Source organism: Capsicum annuum, chromosome 2 (assembly GCF_002878395.1).
Source record: "Capsicum annuum cultivar UCD-10X-F1 chromosome 2, UCD10Xv1.1, whole genome shotgun sequence".
Classification (NCBI taxonomy): domain Eukaryota; kingdom Viridiplantae; phylum Streptophyta; class Magnoliopsida; order Solanales; family Solanaceae; genus Capsicum; species Capsicum annuum.
The window spans coordinates 154,126,808-154,141,159 of record NC_061112.1 but is presented as its reverse complement, the minus strand read 5'-3'; the positions used below and the strand labels follow the sequence as shown (position 1 = coordinate 154,141,159).

The 14,352-nt window shown below is 35.9% G+C and overlaps 1 protein-coding gene and 1 long non-coding RNA gene across 2 annotated transcripts; both read left to right on the top strand.

Annotated features, from left to right (window-relative positions):
* The first annotated feature begins 6 nt into the window (after nt 1–6).
* On the top strand, nt 7–4,412 carry LOC124896129. The gene is made up of 2 exons (XR_007052641.1): nt 7–906; nt 1,499–4,412. It is a non-coding gene; the product is annotated as an uncharacterized LOC124896129 (long non-coding RNA).
* A 1,923-nt stretch (nt 4,413–6,335) lies between these two features.
* LOC107860801 (putative serine/threonine-protein kinase) lies at nt 6,336–14,300 on the top strand. The gene is made up of 8 exons (XM_016706285.2): nt 6,336–6,904; nt 7,280–7,484; nt 7,561–7,769; nt 12,478–12,604; nt 12,932–13,003; nt 13,212–13,398; nt 13,525–13,657; nt 13,800–14,300. The coding sequence occupies exons 2-8, from the start codon at nt 7,334–7,336 to the stop codon at nt 14,061–14,063; spliced, it is 1,143 nt and encodes a 380-aa protein (XP_016561771.1). The 5' UTR covers nt 6,336–6,904; nt 7,280–7,333; the 3' UTR covers nt 14,064–14,300.
* Nucleotides 14,301–14,352: the final 52 nt, after the last annotated feature.

Genomic DNA, 14,352 nt, shown 5'->3' with positions numbered 1-14,352 from the left:
ACAATCTCAACAACAAGCGATTCGAATTGCAACAACAACCAAGCTCCGACCCGTTCTAACCCTCACCCGAAAACCCGACCTTATACCGAACTCCACCACCAACTCCGCGCTGATATCAGTGAAACCCAACCCAAATTCGGCGAAAACAAATTTCCCGAGTACCGACCTAACTCCGTTCGAATCGACCCGACCTTGACCCATGCAGATTCACAAAGAAATTGGTCGAATCTTCCAGAATATGATGTGTTGGCCTCTCCAACGGTTGAATCCCGCGATTCTCGGATGAGAAGGTACAAATTCGTACAAAGGTGGGCGAATTTTATTGGTTTTGGGGGGAGGTTTCCACTTTTCCTTTTCCTATTGGTTGAAACCAATTCAAAATTCCCCCAAGAATCCAAAATTTGTATTGGTTTGAGTAACGAATCTGGTTGTCAACCTTATCCTCAATTCGAATTTTGAAATCTTTTTTTTGGTAAATACCAAGTTTGTCCTCATGGGAAGCCCTAAACGAACCCTATTTTTTCTCTATAAAAAGGGAGTCTTAGGAGCAGAGAGGGGGGATTTTTTTTTTCGGCTTCTTTCCTTTTGGGTTTGAAAAATTCGGGAGATTTTGGGGTTCGAAAGATCCGAGGTGGGGGTTTTCGTGAATGAAGGTTGGTAAAGAGAGGGATTCTAGGTTTTGAAAAAAGAAACTGAAGAAGAAAATTTTTTGAGGCTGGTTCGAAAATCTGGGTTCGAAAATTAGAGTCTCAAAATTGGGGAGTGGAAATTTTGGGGTGGGAAAGGAAAAAAATATTTTCTGAGTTAGCTGGTTTCGAGTAAAGAAGCCTTTTCTTTGAGAACTTTCCAGTAGTGGTGGTTAAGCTTTCATTGTAGGCTCGAGTCTCATTTGCTGCATCGAGACAGGTAATAGCTCATCCCGTTTAATTTTCGATTGCATCTACTTCATCTCAACCTTCTATATTTCTGAATCTAAATGATCTTTCGTGCGGGGTTGTCTGTTGTAGAGGTCTTTAAGACCATAGAGTATGTTTTGCTGAAATTGTTACTTGTCGTGTGATTATGTGTGATATCAAATTGCTGGCTTAGTTGTTAAAGCTTATTGTTTGAGTCTCATATGCCTGTCTTGATTTCGTAATCTGTTATTTGATTTTAACATTGTTAATTAGCTTTCGATTTGCTGCTGTGCATTAGTATTGATCGTGGGTTTAATCCACAGATTCACTTTACTGGCTAGCTGACGGTGTCTTGTTATAATTGATTTTACGTCAAAGGTTCATGTTTTAGTAAGTGTCGGGCTGATGATGTCTTAAATAAACTGGTTTTTCACACTAAAGTCGCATGCTTTTATTTTGTTTCGTGCTGCCAGCATTATGCTAAGGCTGGTTTCATCATTAAAGTTTCATACTCTGATTTTTTATTTGTAGTCTTGGGTTGTTGGTATCTTGTTACACCTTATGTCATGATTAAAGTTTTGTGTTTTGATTTTTATTAACAGTTTCGGGAGGATGGGGACCCGTTGTGCTGATGTTTTGTTAAAGTTTTGTGTTCGGTTAGTTTCGGACTAATGGTATCTAGTTATGGCCGATTTCATGGCTCTAAGTCTCATGTTTCTAATGTCGGATTGATGGTGTCTTGTTCATTGTTCGTATTTGACGTCATCTTGTTCGTCATCATTAGTCGGATGTTTGCAGTATATTGTCTTCCATATCACTAAAGTTGTTTTCTCTCTATTAGGAGTAGAATAGGAATATGGTTTAGACTAGATCAGTTAAATTTTCTTTTCCTGTTTGTAAGAAAGGCATGTAATGTCTAGATTAAATGTTGCTTTCTTGTTCCATAAGCTCGGTGCAATTAAACCTACATTAGTTTAATGAGATTTCTTTCGTCAAATTTTGGTACACTTTGTCTTAATTTGCTCTTAGTTGCTGGTTTCACAGCATTGTTATTATAAAGATGAATACCAAATGCGTTTTCATGTTCAGTCAAGCACTGCATCTAGACGTTTCGTTAAGTAGAAGTTCTCTGTCTGTTGAATAAAAATAGTATTACGTTGATATCGATTGAATTATTGGTTGTTATGACTGCAGTGTTCATGTATCAATTGAAATTCACTCTTAATTATTCACAACTGAATTAATTCAAAATGTCCAGGTTATATGATGTTTCCTTGCTTTATAAACTCGGTGCAGTTAGACATATGTTAGATGATTTCTTCTGCCAAATGTGGTTCATTTTGTCTTAATGTCTTCCTTTCTTTTGGTTATATGACATTATTGTTAAGACTGATGAATGCCAAATATGTTTTAATGTTTTGCCAAGCACTGCATCTACATGGTTTCCTGCACGTTGAATGAAGTTACTACTATGTCGATATTGATTGAACTATTGGTTGCCATGTTCCAGTGTTCATGTATCGATTAAAATTTCTTTCTAAATTATTTTTAGTTGAATTATTTCCTAATCCTTATCTTCCTTCACCTTTTCTTTGCACGAACCCGCCTTTGAGTCCAAAAGGACTCTATTCCCATTGTTGCATTATCAATGTGGGCCATTGAGGTCCATGCCTCATGAATCGATTTCGAAGGTCATAAGGAGACGATCTCATAGTGCGTGGATAAGAAAGCCGGAAGAAGAAAAATGGATTAAAGTCCTATCGTTAGAGCAGGCGACGAGACTCGAGAATCTCATTCTTTTATTTATCTGTTGTACTATTTATTTATTTATTTATTTATTTATTGTTGCTTTAGTTATTTATTTCTTTGGTTATCTATTTTAGGCCTCGAAGCTAAAGTTGTAAATTAATACAGGTGGAGCAAGATTCGAGCCAAACGCTCGAAAACTAGATTAGGACAGGTGAAATGGGTCGAAGGCCCAATTAGACTAGGACAGGTTTTGTTGGTTTGGATCAATGGCCTAAATCCCTTGCTTCCTCCCCTTCCCCCTGTTTCTTATGTTTGTTTTCCTTATGTGCTTTGCGAACCTAGTTAAATCCTTAGTTAAGTCGCTAAAAAACTAGTTTTGCATGAATACCAAAATATGTTCAAAATCGCTTTCTTTCCAAAAAATCAATCACTTTTCGACAAAATTAATCTTTTCGAAGTTAATCAAAAGACGATTTTTAAACAGTCCGGATAAGGGAGTAAATAAATAGAAGTTAAGTTTTAGTGCTAAAGTGAGTTTGGAGGATAAGTTCGGGGTGGGGGGGTGTGAATATGCCTTTTCTCATTAATTAATAGTAAATAGATTCATGAATAATTTAAAACAAAAAGTAACTTTCTTTCAAGAACTTAAAACATACAATTTAAAGAAGAATGAATTTGTCAAATTCATGTTCTTTGTAACTCTATACTTTTAACTAATGCATTTGTTTCAAAAATTAATTGAAACATAACTCAAAATTTTTAATCGATGTACAACCTTTAATAATAACATACGTGTGTCTGGTATTCATGAGAGCTCTAAAGACTAAGATCAAAGGTCTCATAGGAACGATCTCATTTCACTTTTCATATAAGTGAATTCATCAAGTGTACACTGCTTTAAAGACACTATCCTTAATGATTATGAATTCATTAAAGTTAGTAATTCATCACTCCATTTTAGTAGCAGTTCAAACACTCTCAATTAGTACGCAGAGTCAATATCTATTTATTATTACCCATATGAACCTACTTCATGGGATTTTCAATCACATAGGTTGGGTTATCATCTCTATTGACAATCATATTGGCCTTAACCGTATCTCTTTTGAGGTTTGGAGAATTAATTTTCTTCCTACAGGTTTAGTCAGTGAATCAGTCGAATTCAATTCTGACTTCACATAATTAATGGAAATTATTCCATCTTTCAGCAGTTGCTTAACAACATCATGTCTCAATTTCATATGTCTACTCTTACAACTGTAAAATTTATTCTTCACAATAGCAATTACGGCTTGACAATCACAGTGTATATACACAGGAGACCCCAGATCATCCTCTTTGAAAGGGATATTAGACAACAAATCATTCTTTTTTAAAAGGAATATTTGCTAAGAAATTTCTTAGTCATTCAACCTCAGTACCAACTAACTCCAAAGTCACAAGCTCTGATTCCATAGTTGATCTAGCAATGATCTTTATCCCTCATGGATGTGCTACATGTTCCGACAATGCGAGCAAACCTAATTTTTGTGGCTTTGCTGGATAAAGCTAGTATGAAAGTGTCTGTTAAATCTAATAATGTTATTTTGACAAAAAAATATTGTATTTGTGAGAAAAGACTATTGTAACCATGAGACTTATTACTATACCTTCTGTTGTTGCTGTACTGTCCTTGTACAAAATTTGTTTTGAGCGCAGTTTGCTTAGCTTTGAACGACTCCTTTCTGTTGGTGTCTTCAATTAGAATATGAATTATAATTTCCTCAATAGTAAAATTTGTCTGCTTATGTTTCATGTTATTTTTATAGTCATTCCATGATTCGGGTAATTTTTCAATCAACACTTCAGCAACAAATTCTTCTGGTAAAGCGATGTCCTCAACCTTGAAATCTTCTAACAATTTTTGATATTCATTTATTTGAATTTTCATTTCTTTTACATCACTCATTTGTCAATTGTAAAATTTTTCAACCACAAACTTTTATTTGGTAACGTCTTCAGCCGTAAATTTCTTAATTAAAACTTCCCAGATAACTTTTACTTCTTTGCAACTGCAATACACATCAAATAGTTCATTAGAAATTATTTGTAAAATAGTATGGCGACACACCTTATTGGCGTATTGCCATGATTCCAAAATTTTGCTGTTAAACCTAAAAGATCTACTTAACAAAGAGTCCCGAAGCAAATGAATCTGCTGAAGCTGCAAACCAAAGCAAAGGAATAGGATTAAAAACAACAAAATAAAGAATCATAAAATGCTTCTTCACGGAAAACTTCACCGAAAAAATAACTTCCTAAAAATATTTGAGAATCTACGATCAAATATTAGGGGTGTTTGATTTGACTTATTTTAAGTGATTTTAGTTTTAAAGTTTTACTTTTAGTTTTAATAGTGTTTTGACAAAGTTCAAAAGTGCTTTTAAGCACTCATTTTTACGAAAAAAAATTACAAAAATAAGTCAAAAGTAGGGTCTCCTAGGAACAGCCTCTGACAGAAATGCAAGGTAAAGACTTCGTACAATACACTCTTATGATGGGGCCCTTCTCCGAAACTTGCACATAACGAGAGCTTCAGTACACCAGAGTGCCCTTTTTTTAAGCTTATAAGCCCCTTTTTAAAAAGCTCATCCAAATAGCTAATTTCTTTCATTAAATTAAAAAATAATGTTTCTATTCTCACATCTCCAAGCCAGCGGATTACTGAAGTCATTGAACAAACTGTTCAAAACTGAATCGTAATAGATAAGTCAATCACAAAACTATCTTATTGATTTATTGAATAAATGGTTGATGAACAGATTAAAATTTTACTATTATAGTTTGCATCTTACATCAAATTTGCTTTTGTAGATCAATAGAAATGCAATATCATAACGATGACTTCAAATGCCTTTAATCGACACGTCGTTCGATAATCGTTCAATAATTACTTATCCGTTTCTAAGCCAACCGATATCTTATTGATTGACTAATTTTTCTTTGCTTCGACTACTTCCTTCGGTACTTTATAGTTGTTGCATCTTTTTAAGACTCAAATTATATACTCTTCCATTAAATTAAAAGAATAACGTTTTTATTCCCACACCTTACCCAAGTCATTGAACAAAGGTAAATTTAATTAGAAATCCCTCCATTTTTCTTTGCTTAAGCTACTCGCTCCGTTGCTCTATAGTTGTTGTCCTTTTAAAGAGAACTTAAATACCCTTTAGTTAATATTTAAAATGTAATTTTAGCTATATTGTTATAAGGAAATTTAATTTTTCCAAAAGTTATTGAATATTTAAATTTTAATTTTAGAAAACCATTAATCTAATCTAATTGCATTAACTAAGTAAAAAGGAAATTTATTTTTAATATAAGAATAAAGTAAAATAAAACAAATGGAGTAATCCATATTTTTTTTCTCATTTATCATTATACCAGTTGTATTTGACCCGCACTAAGCTTGGGTCTAAGCTATATAGAATATATGTTATTTATTTAAATATCCTCGATCTCGATTTCTGTGGAGGTAATATCCAATAATTTGATATGGTATTGAATATATTACTGACTTCTACGTGGTAATGTGACTTGTTTTTGAATATGAATTTTTTTTTTCAAAACATTATTAAATTTAAAGTTTAACATTAAGTTATGTGGCAAACTTAGAAAGGTCGAAATGTTTGGTTATTTAATAAGTATGAAGAGTTATCCTTTCTGATTAGATCTTCTATTTCTGTAAGGAAGTTATTTCCAAATTAAAATAAAATGAAAAAAAAAGAAGAAAGAAAAAGAAAAGAGTTAGGAGAGGAGGCTATAATAGTAGTAGAGAAAGAGAGAAAAATAGCGTACAAGGTTTGGGGATCCAACTTTACAACCCACAGACAGAAACACTGTTGGCCTCAACTCAACTCAACTCAGTAGTTTTGTGTGAATAAAACACTTTACTAGTACGGAGTGACATTTGGGATTACTTGTTAGTATATTTTAAAAAAGAGAGTAGAGGTGCAGAGAGGACTGATATATCTGTCGGCGCCAGGTCACTTTCTGTCGGCATATATATACTACACACATACACATACACATACACATACACATACACATACACATACATGGCCTGTCTGTCTGTCTGTATCCAACAATGGTGAGGTGATGATTATAATGCCAACTCTCCCCTATTAAACTATCAACCTAAACTCCCATTCATTCATTGATTTTCCCTTGTTTTAATGTGCCACGGAATGCGCTTTAATTCTCATCCCGAATGAACTCAGGTCATTCTCTCTCTCTCTCTCTCTCTCTCTCTTCTCTTCTCTTATCTGCTGCTGCTGCTGCTACTACTACTATACTCTGCTGTGCCCTAACTATTTACTTATTTAATTGATTGATTAGAATCCATGTTTCTGTGATTGTCATGTCAACACACACACACACACACACACACAAATGATGCTATGTATTCATTTATGTTCTTGAGCATTGGGGTTTATCACTCTCCTCCAACCGTATGGAATGCTTTTCCATCTTTGTTGCTTTAGGTTTCATCAGCAAAACACAAGGACATTAACTAACTGTTACCTACAAACAAGTAGTACAATGTTAATATTAGGAATCGCTTGATTCATCACCTAACATCATTCATATTTCAGCGTCAATGTCTTAAAATATATTTTCCCAAAAGTAGTCGCTCAAGTGGTCGCCAAATGTCAAGGACTCTTGCAGCAATTCTAGGAGGTGCTGCAGGAGCCGTGGCATTGGTCGGGATTCTCATCCTCGTTCTATGGTTCTGTATTTTTCGTATAAGGAGCACTTCAAGAACTTCTGAGACGGCATCTTCTGATCCCTCTGTTCAAGGTGATATCTCATCTCTATATTAAGTCGAGTCGAATATTTCCTATTTATTCTCCTCAAGTATCTGGATGTCTTGCAGTTGGAAAAAATGCTGGGGTTGAATTGAGCTTACGAGATGCCAGGCGCTTCCACATAGAAGAATTGTCCTCCGCCACAAAAGGTTTTAGTGATAAGAGCTTGATTGGCCAAGGAAAATTTGGGGAGGTGTACAAGGGATTGCTTCATGATGGTATGCTTGTAGCAATAAAAAGGCGATCTGCTGTCCCTAGTCAGGAATTTATTGATGAGGTAATAGAAACTAGGTACATCTTATAGAAAGTACTGCACATATTGTTTGAGTGTATTTTTTTTTTTTTTTTTGAAAAAAACCACATTGGTTCCTTTGAGCCTATCCATATTTTTCGTTCTTTGTCCTAAGAAGTGACTGTAGTAATCCTTTAACTAGAGCCTGTGTGACCAAAATGGTTTTAATGTTATCTGTTATAATCGACAGACAATAGGCGCTAAATGCATCAGTTTACCTCCTGAAGAGATTGGTGCTTTCATGCCTTTATCTCTTGTCTGATTTTTTCCTTTTTTATTGAATGACAACGTTTTCGGAGGCTTACTTACCTCACTCAGAACATAGCCTCTTTTTGCAGAAATTCTGGAACTGAAAAAATAAGATTGAGACGGCCATGAATTTAATTCAGTTCCCTTAATTTGATCGAACAGCCCCACAAGGGCGTGCAATTTCACTGGGCAACAGCTCAAATATTCCTCTTAGCAAAGTGAGATTGATGTTGAGACGAAATTTTACTTCAACTAGGCTTCATTTTTTTTTTCTGGATAAGGTAATAGTTCTATTAGAAAGTTTGGCCATGAAAAACCCGAATCTAAGAAGTAAATCCAAAAAATAAATAAAAAACCTACAATAAGACATGGTTTCTAAGTTAGCAGTTTCACAAAAAAAAAAAAGAAGAAGAAAGATATGGTTTTCTAGAAACGACACCCGATCTTCTATATACACTTCAACTGGACTTCATAAATATGGAGAGAGAGTAGGTGGATGGGTGGGGGGTGCAAGCTAGCGTCTTTGAATATTGGAAAGCCCCAAAATGTTCTCTTGATATTCCTTAGGCCCCTTAAATCTCAAAGTGGGGAAGCTAACTTGAGTTTGCTTATTTTGTAAACATAGAGAATTGACTTTGAAATCTCGCTGGAATGATTCACAATCACTAAAAAGAAAGTGATGTTGGAATCATTTCCTCCAGAATGTTGTTGGTAACAATATCGCGAGAAAAAGTGCTTCTTGCAGTACATACAAAAAGGAATCTGTTCTTAATCATTGGAAAGAGAGAAGGTGTTATAATCTCGAGGACATTATTAGCACAACTTGAATTGGCAAGAAATTCAAGGTATAGAGGAGGGCGTTAGCTGCGTGGTAAGTATCAACACCGGTCGCCGAAGAGATGAATTTGCATTAACGATTTTAGAGAAAGGAGCAATGCCTGAAGAATGCCATAGAGAGGAATGCATGAATGGTTGCAAAGAGATGAGTTGCGGCGCCAGTTGCTGGAGAGAGGAGCGTTGTCGGATACCATGAGCAAGAAAAGTAGAAAATATGGGCAAGACGGGCGACAGCGACTCACATTGGCCTGCACTGCTCATCAGTTATGAAAGCTAATTTGAGTTCTATCGAGATCTTTGAGGTTTTGATACCTTTTGAAAAAGAAAATCTTATTTACTTGATTAAGAAACATGTACAAAAGATGCTCCTTATTAGGAGTCACATGTTATTCCCAATATTGCAGTTATTCAATTTCAATGATAATCAAGTAATTAGATATTTCATAATTAAATATAAAATATCCTAATGAATCCTGCAGAATACTTTGTATGATTTCCTTAAGTACAATGGATATGAAAAATATATGGATCTTTGCACATTCTCTAGAATCTAGACATTCTAAAAGGCAGTGACCAACTATCCACATCTACTTCTCCCTCTAAGCTCTCACAATATTCTAAGTTCAAACTGTGTCAAGTATCACATTCTGGTAACAAGTTCCATCTCAGATTCTAATTGGATCTGTAAGAGACTTTAATTGCTTTATCTCCTAAACTATCACCAACCATTGAGACTTTGCTGATTACCTTGTCTCAATATCAACAACAACAACAACATACCCAACGTAGTCCTACACAATGAGGTGGGGACGGTATAGTGTATGCAAATCTTACCTCTACCTCAGTGGTAGAGAGGTCCTTGTTTAAATATCATCAAGTAAAAATTATTTATTACTTTTCTCCCCATCATGCTATTATTTCATTGTTTTATCTCCTAAACAATCACCACCAATAAACTCTTATAAGTTGTCAATGAGACCTTCTACGGATTATATTGCCCCCAATTTTTATGAAATACAAGGTGCTCATTGTTATTTCCACTTAGACAATTTCAGTTATTCAAGGATTGCACATTCTTTTTTTCTTATAAGGTAAGTGTATTTTTTTCATTCATAAACATGGCCGAGTTGGCCTTACGCAAAGAAAAAACCAAAAGGTTAAGAATCTACAAAATCTGATTCTCTACAAAGTCCATCCATTCTTCTATACAACTAGGGAATTTTATGGGTGCATCAAAAGAAAATAAGAGACCGGAGGCTACTCCTCACTTGAGAAAAACTCAACTCTACCACATCAAAAGCTCTCCGATTCTCTCATAACCTATAGCAACGCAAAAGGGACCAAATTTCATGCCTTACACCTTCTTCTCCTATTCCCTCTTCTCCAACAAAAATTAAATCTTTCACAGATTTTGGCATAATCCAAGAAACTCCGAACAACCGAAGCATCTCCCACCATAATCTCATGATAAAGACACAATGTATGAGAAGATGATCCACTTCTTTCCACGTCTCCTTATGCAGCCTTATGCTTTCTAAGATTTTTCGCTGTCAAAATCACCCCTCTGGAAGCAAGGCAAGAGGAAAAAAACACCTTCCTTGCCCCAACACTATCCAAATTGCATCACATAGAAACACAACCTCCTCCCTAATTAGGAGTTTCTTATAGGAAGATTTAACAGAGAAAATCTCATTGTTCCTCAAAACCCACCGCGAAGCATCATGTTCATCCATCGAATTGACATGCCTGTGAAGGATGACCATCAACCTTTGGAGCTCGGTCACCTCCCAATCATGGAAATGCCTCCTAAATCTCAAATCTCTAAAAGTCTCTTTCTGGATTAAACAGGTCTAGTCGGACGAGAATAAATATAGGGTCTCATTCTATCGTGTCAATACCGACAGTAATGAAATTTATAGTAGGAGGAAAATCTGTTGACTTTAAAAATCGTGAGGGTTCAAGTCTCTCTATCCCCCAAAAAACTATTTCAGTCCCCATCTATTATTCCAACCCCTTTCCTTAGTGATTCCAAATACGTTATCTTTCTCTTTCACTTGAGAATTACCTTTTGCAGCACTTGACCCAAATCCTTGACTGAACAGTCTTCTTAAAAGTTCAAATCCAAACGCAGTAGAAGCAAGCAACTTTTCTGTTATATTTGAAACATCTTTTAGCTGCTTCCCTTGGACCACTCTGCTGAAATGTGATCAACATGATGTGAATAAGGCTTGGCAAATCCGAACTGCGACTGAGATGGGTTGACCGGTTTGAGTCTTTGTTCCGCTGTGATTTATACAGAAGTTAACTTTCACCGGTTTAGGTCTTTGTTCCACAGTGATTTATACAGAACTTTCAAAACATTTTAGTCCCTTTGGCTTTAACTGGTCCATCTCGGTGAACCTGGATAATAGGAGGTTGAAACGAAACTTGAAAGGCATGTTGAGAGGACAATTTTGGTAACGCCCTTACTTATCTCCTTTTTGTGATTGTGTCTGCTATGGGAGAAAGGACCTAGGGGTTATCTGGGTCACAAATTGATAAAATTGCATCGCACAACTGGCAGTTGTAAAAGGAAAAGATGTGTGGAATAAAGCCTACTGACCTACTCTATGGTGTTTGATTCCATTCTTGCTAACCATGGGGAGTCCTAAGTATCTTGCTGGACAAAATTAAGTTATCATGACAATGCATTCTTCTTCAGCCATTCCCTGTGAAATGGGGGAGACTCGATTACCATAAAGAAATTTTTTCGACCTCAGGTACAAACAACCCAGTCACGTGCTCAAATGAATGTGCAAACCATTAGCAGAAATTTTGAATTTTTTGTTTTATATTCAATTAAATTGAAACTTATTTCAAGTTTTCAACTGAGACAAATGGAAAAATAGAGTTCTTTAAACTTTTTGAGAATCTATGAGATCCAAATTATGGTAGACGATCGAGTTCTCTTTATAGAGAATCATCTTTTTGTTTACAATCTTTACTTTTGTTTTCTTCTTTTGTACAGGCCTGTTTCTACCCACATCAATTAAATTTTACTTTATCAAAAAGTTAAAGAGGTACCCCTAGAAACAGATTCCCATTACTCGGATATCTTTCCACTTGGTCATGAATAGGGGTCTGCGAATGCAAGCAAGCTGAAACCATGGGCCAATACACTTGGCATGTAATTTATCTCCTGCTATCACATCGGCCATTCAAGGGATGAGTGGTCTCTTTAATATGGCTTTGACAATCCTCACTTCATGAGCTAGCTTTTGGGGTTGAGTTAGCCTCAAGGGTTTTTCCTTAACATGTTTGTCATCCATCTTTTGGGCTGTTACTGAGGCCCTAATACTTTTCCTACTAATATCATATATCCAATATGTTTGGAGGATCTACAGATGGTAAGTATTAGGCTTGTATTCTGATAAATTAGTTACTATATACATGAATAGCAAATATAAATGCCTATCATCAGTTGTAGGTGTATCAGAAATGACTTATGATTGTTCGTAAATATGCCTATCATCAGTTGTAGGTGTATCAGAAATGACTTATGATTGTTCGTAAATATGTGTTCATCTTTTTTTTTGGTTTGATGTATTTAGACTCTATCTCCTATCAGGTTCGCTATCTCGCATCTATTCAGCACCGGAACTTAGTCACCCTTTTAGGATATTGCCAGGAAAATGATCAGCAGATTCTTGTCTATGAGTACATACCTAATGGAAGTGTATCAATTCATTTGTATGGTAATCATCTTTTCACTAAAACTTCTGTTTCATCCCTTCCCATTTTATAGTTTTTCTTTGCCAATATTTAATCGCGGACAAATTTAGACTACTCAGAGAGTTGCCTCATCTTCTCTTTCAGTACATTTTTGTGAAGACCTAAATATTCCATCTCCCCCGCCAGCACTCCGCGCCCCACACAAAGATAATAAAATTGGTCCCTTTTTCTTTTCCCCAAACTGTCTTGCTTTTTACTTGGTTTCAACTTCAAACCAATTAGGAAATGTTGTGAGCCTTTCGTAAGGTGCAATTCTGTTTGATCTTCATTCATGAGTTTTTTCCTTGTAGGCGGCGGTCAGGTTACACAAGAGAAGCTAGAGTTCAAGCATAGGCTTTCTATAGCTCTAGGGGCAGCTAAAGGTGATCCTTTGCAAAATCAGTGAGCATTTTGGCTCTCCTGGTATTGGTTTATCTTTTGTTTAGAAAAAGAGTTATGCTTGTCTTAGTAGTGGTCTGGCAAAGATAAGTTTTCACAATACTTAAGGGCCCTGCATCAGCTTCTTTGAGTTGAAATACTTTTACAGTATTGGTTCTTATGCTTCATTTTTGTTCAATGCTATATATGCAGGTCTTGCTCATCTTCACTCGCTAAGTCCCCGCTTGACTCATAAAGACTTTAAGACAGCAAATGTTCTTGTGGACGAAAATTTCATAGCTAAAGTTGCAGATGCGGGATTACGCAATTTTCTTGGAAGATTTGAGGTTGCAGGTCCATCTTCTCTAGTGGCTGGTGATGACATATTTCTTGCTCCAGAGTACTCTTCTTGCTTCTTTGGTGTTTACTTTTTGAAACATCTTTCCTTTCATTCTGTTCTCCCCAGTGGTGCAGCAGCGAATTGATTGATGTGACGATCATATGACTTTTTCTCATTGTTCTGTAGGGTCAGAGAGTTCCGACGATTTTCTGAGAAAAGTGATGCCTACAGTTTTGGTATCTTTCTCCTGGAGCTAGTTAGTGGCCGTGAAGCAATGGATTTGCTATCTTCCGATTTGAATGTTAACATAGTTGAATGGGTATACGTTTCTCAGACCATTCTGATGCATTTTAAAACTGCTTTTCCTCAAATGTATTGACGAGGATACTGGGGCCCCGACAGACAATCAAGGAATTCAGCTAGTTATGCAAGTTGCTGATACAGCATTTTTCTCATTTCAGGTGGAGAATTATCAAGATTCTGGAAACATATCTGCCATCATTGATAAAAGGTTGGGTAATAGCTTCACCACAGAAGGCATGGAAGAGTTCATGCAATTGACTGTCCGGTGCGTTGACCTTTCGAGTGAAAGGCGGCCCACCATGAGTTATGTGGTAACGGAACTTGATCGGATCCTGGAGAAAGAAATGAGCTTGACAACAATCATGGGAGAAGGAACACCAGTTGTGACTCTTGGAAGTCAACTTTTTCGGGCTTCAAAATAAGATGAAGTTGGAATTAAGCTTCTTGGTTGTATTAATTCTTTTGTTTGTGTGATTTGTCATATCATATTTACAGAAACACCAGATTGGAATGAGAGATGCATCCAGCTGCTTGCTAATTGTAAAAAGAAAAATTGACAGCTGTGTTTTTTTTTTTCCTTTTTATTCTCATAAATGTACTCGAAACCTTGTGATAAACAATTATTTGTTGATAATAGATGAAGATTTTCTGCCATGGAATTTTTGAATTGTTTTGGTTTAATCCTATTCCAATTCCATCTGTCTTACCCTT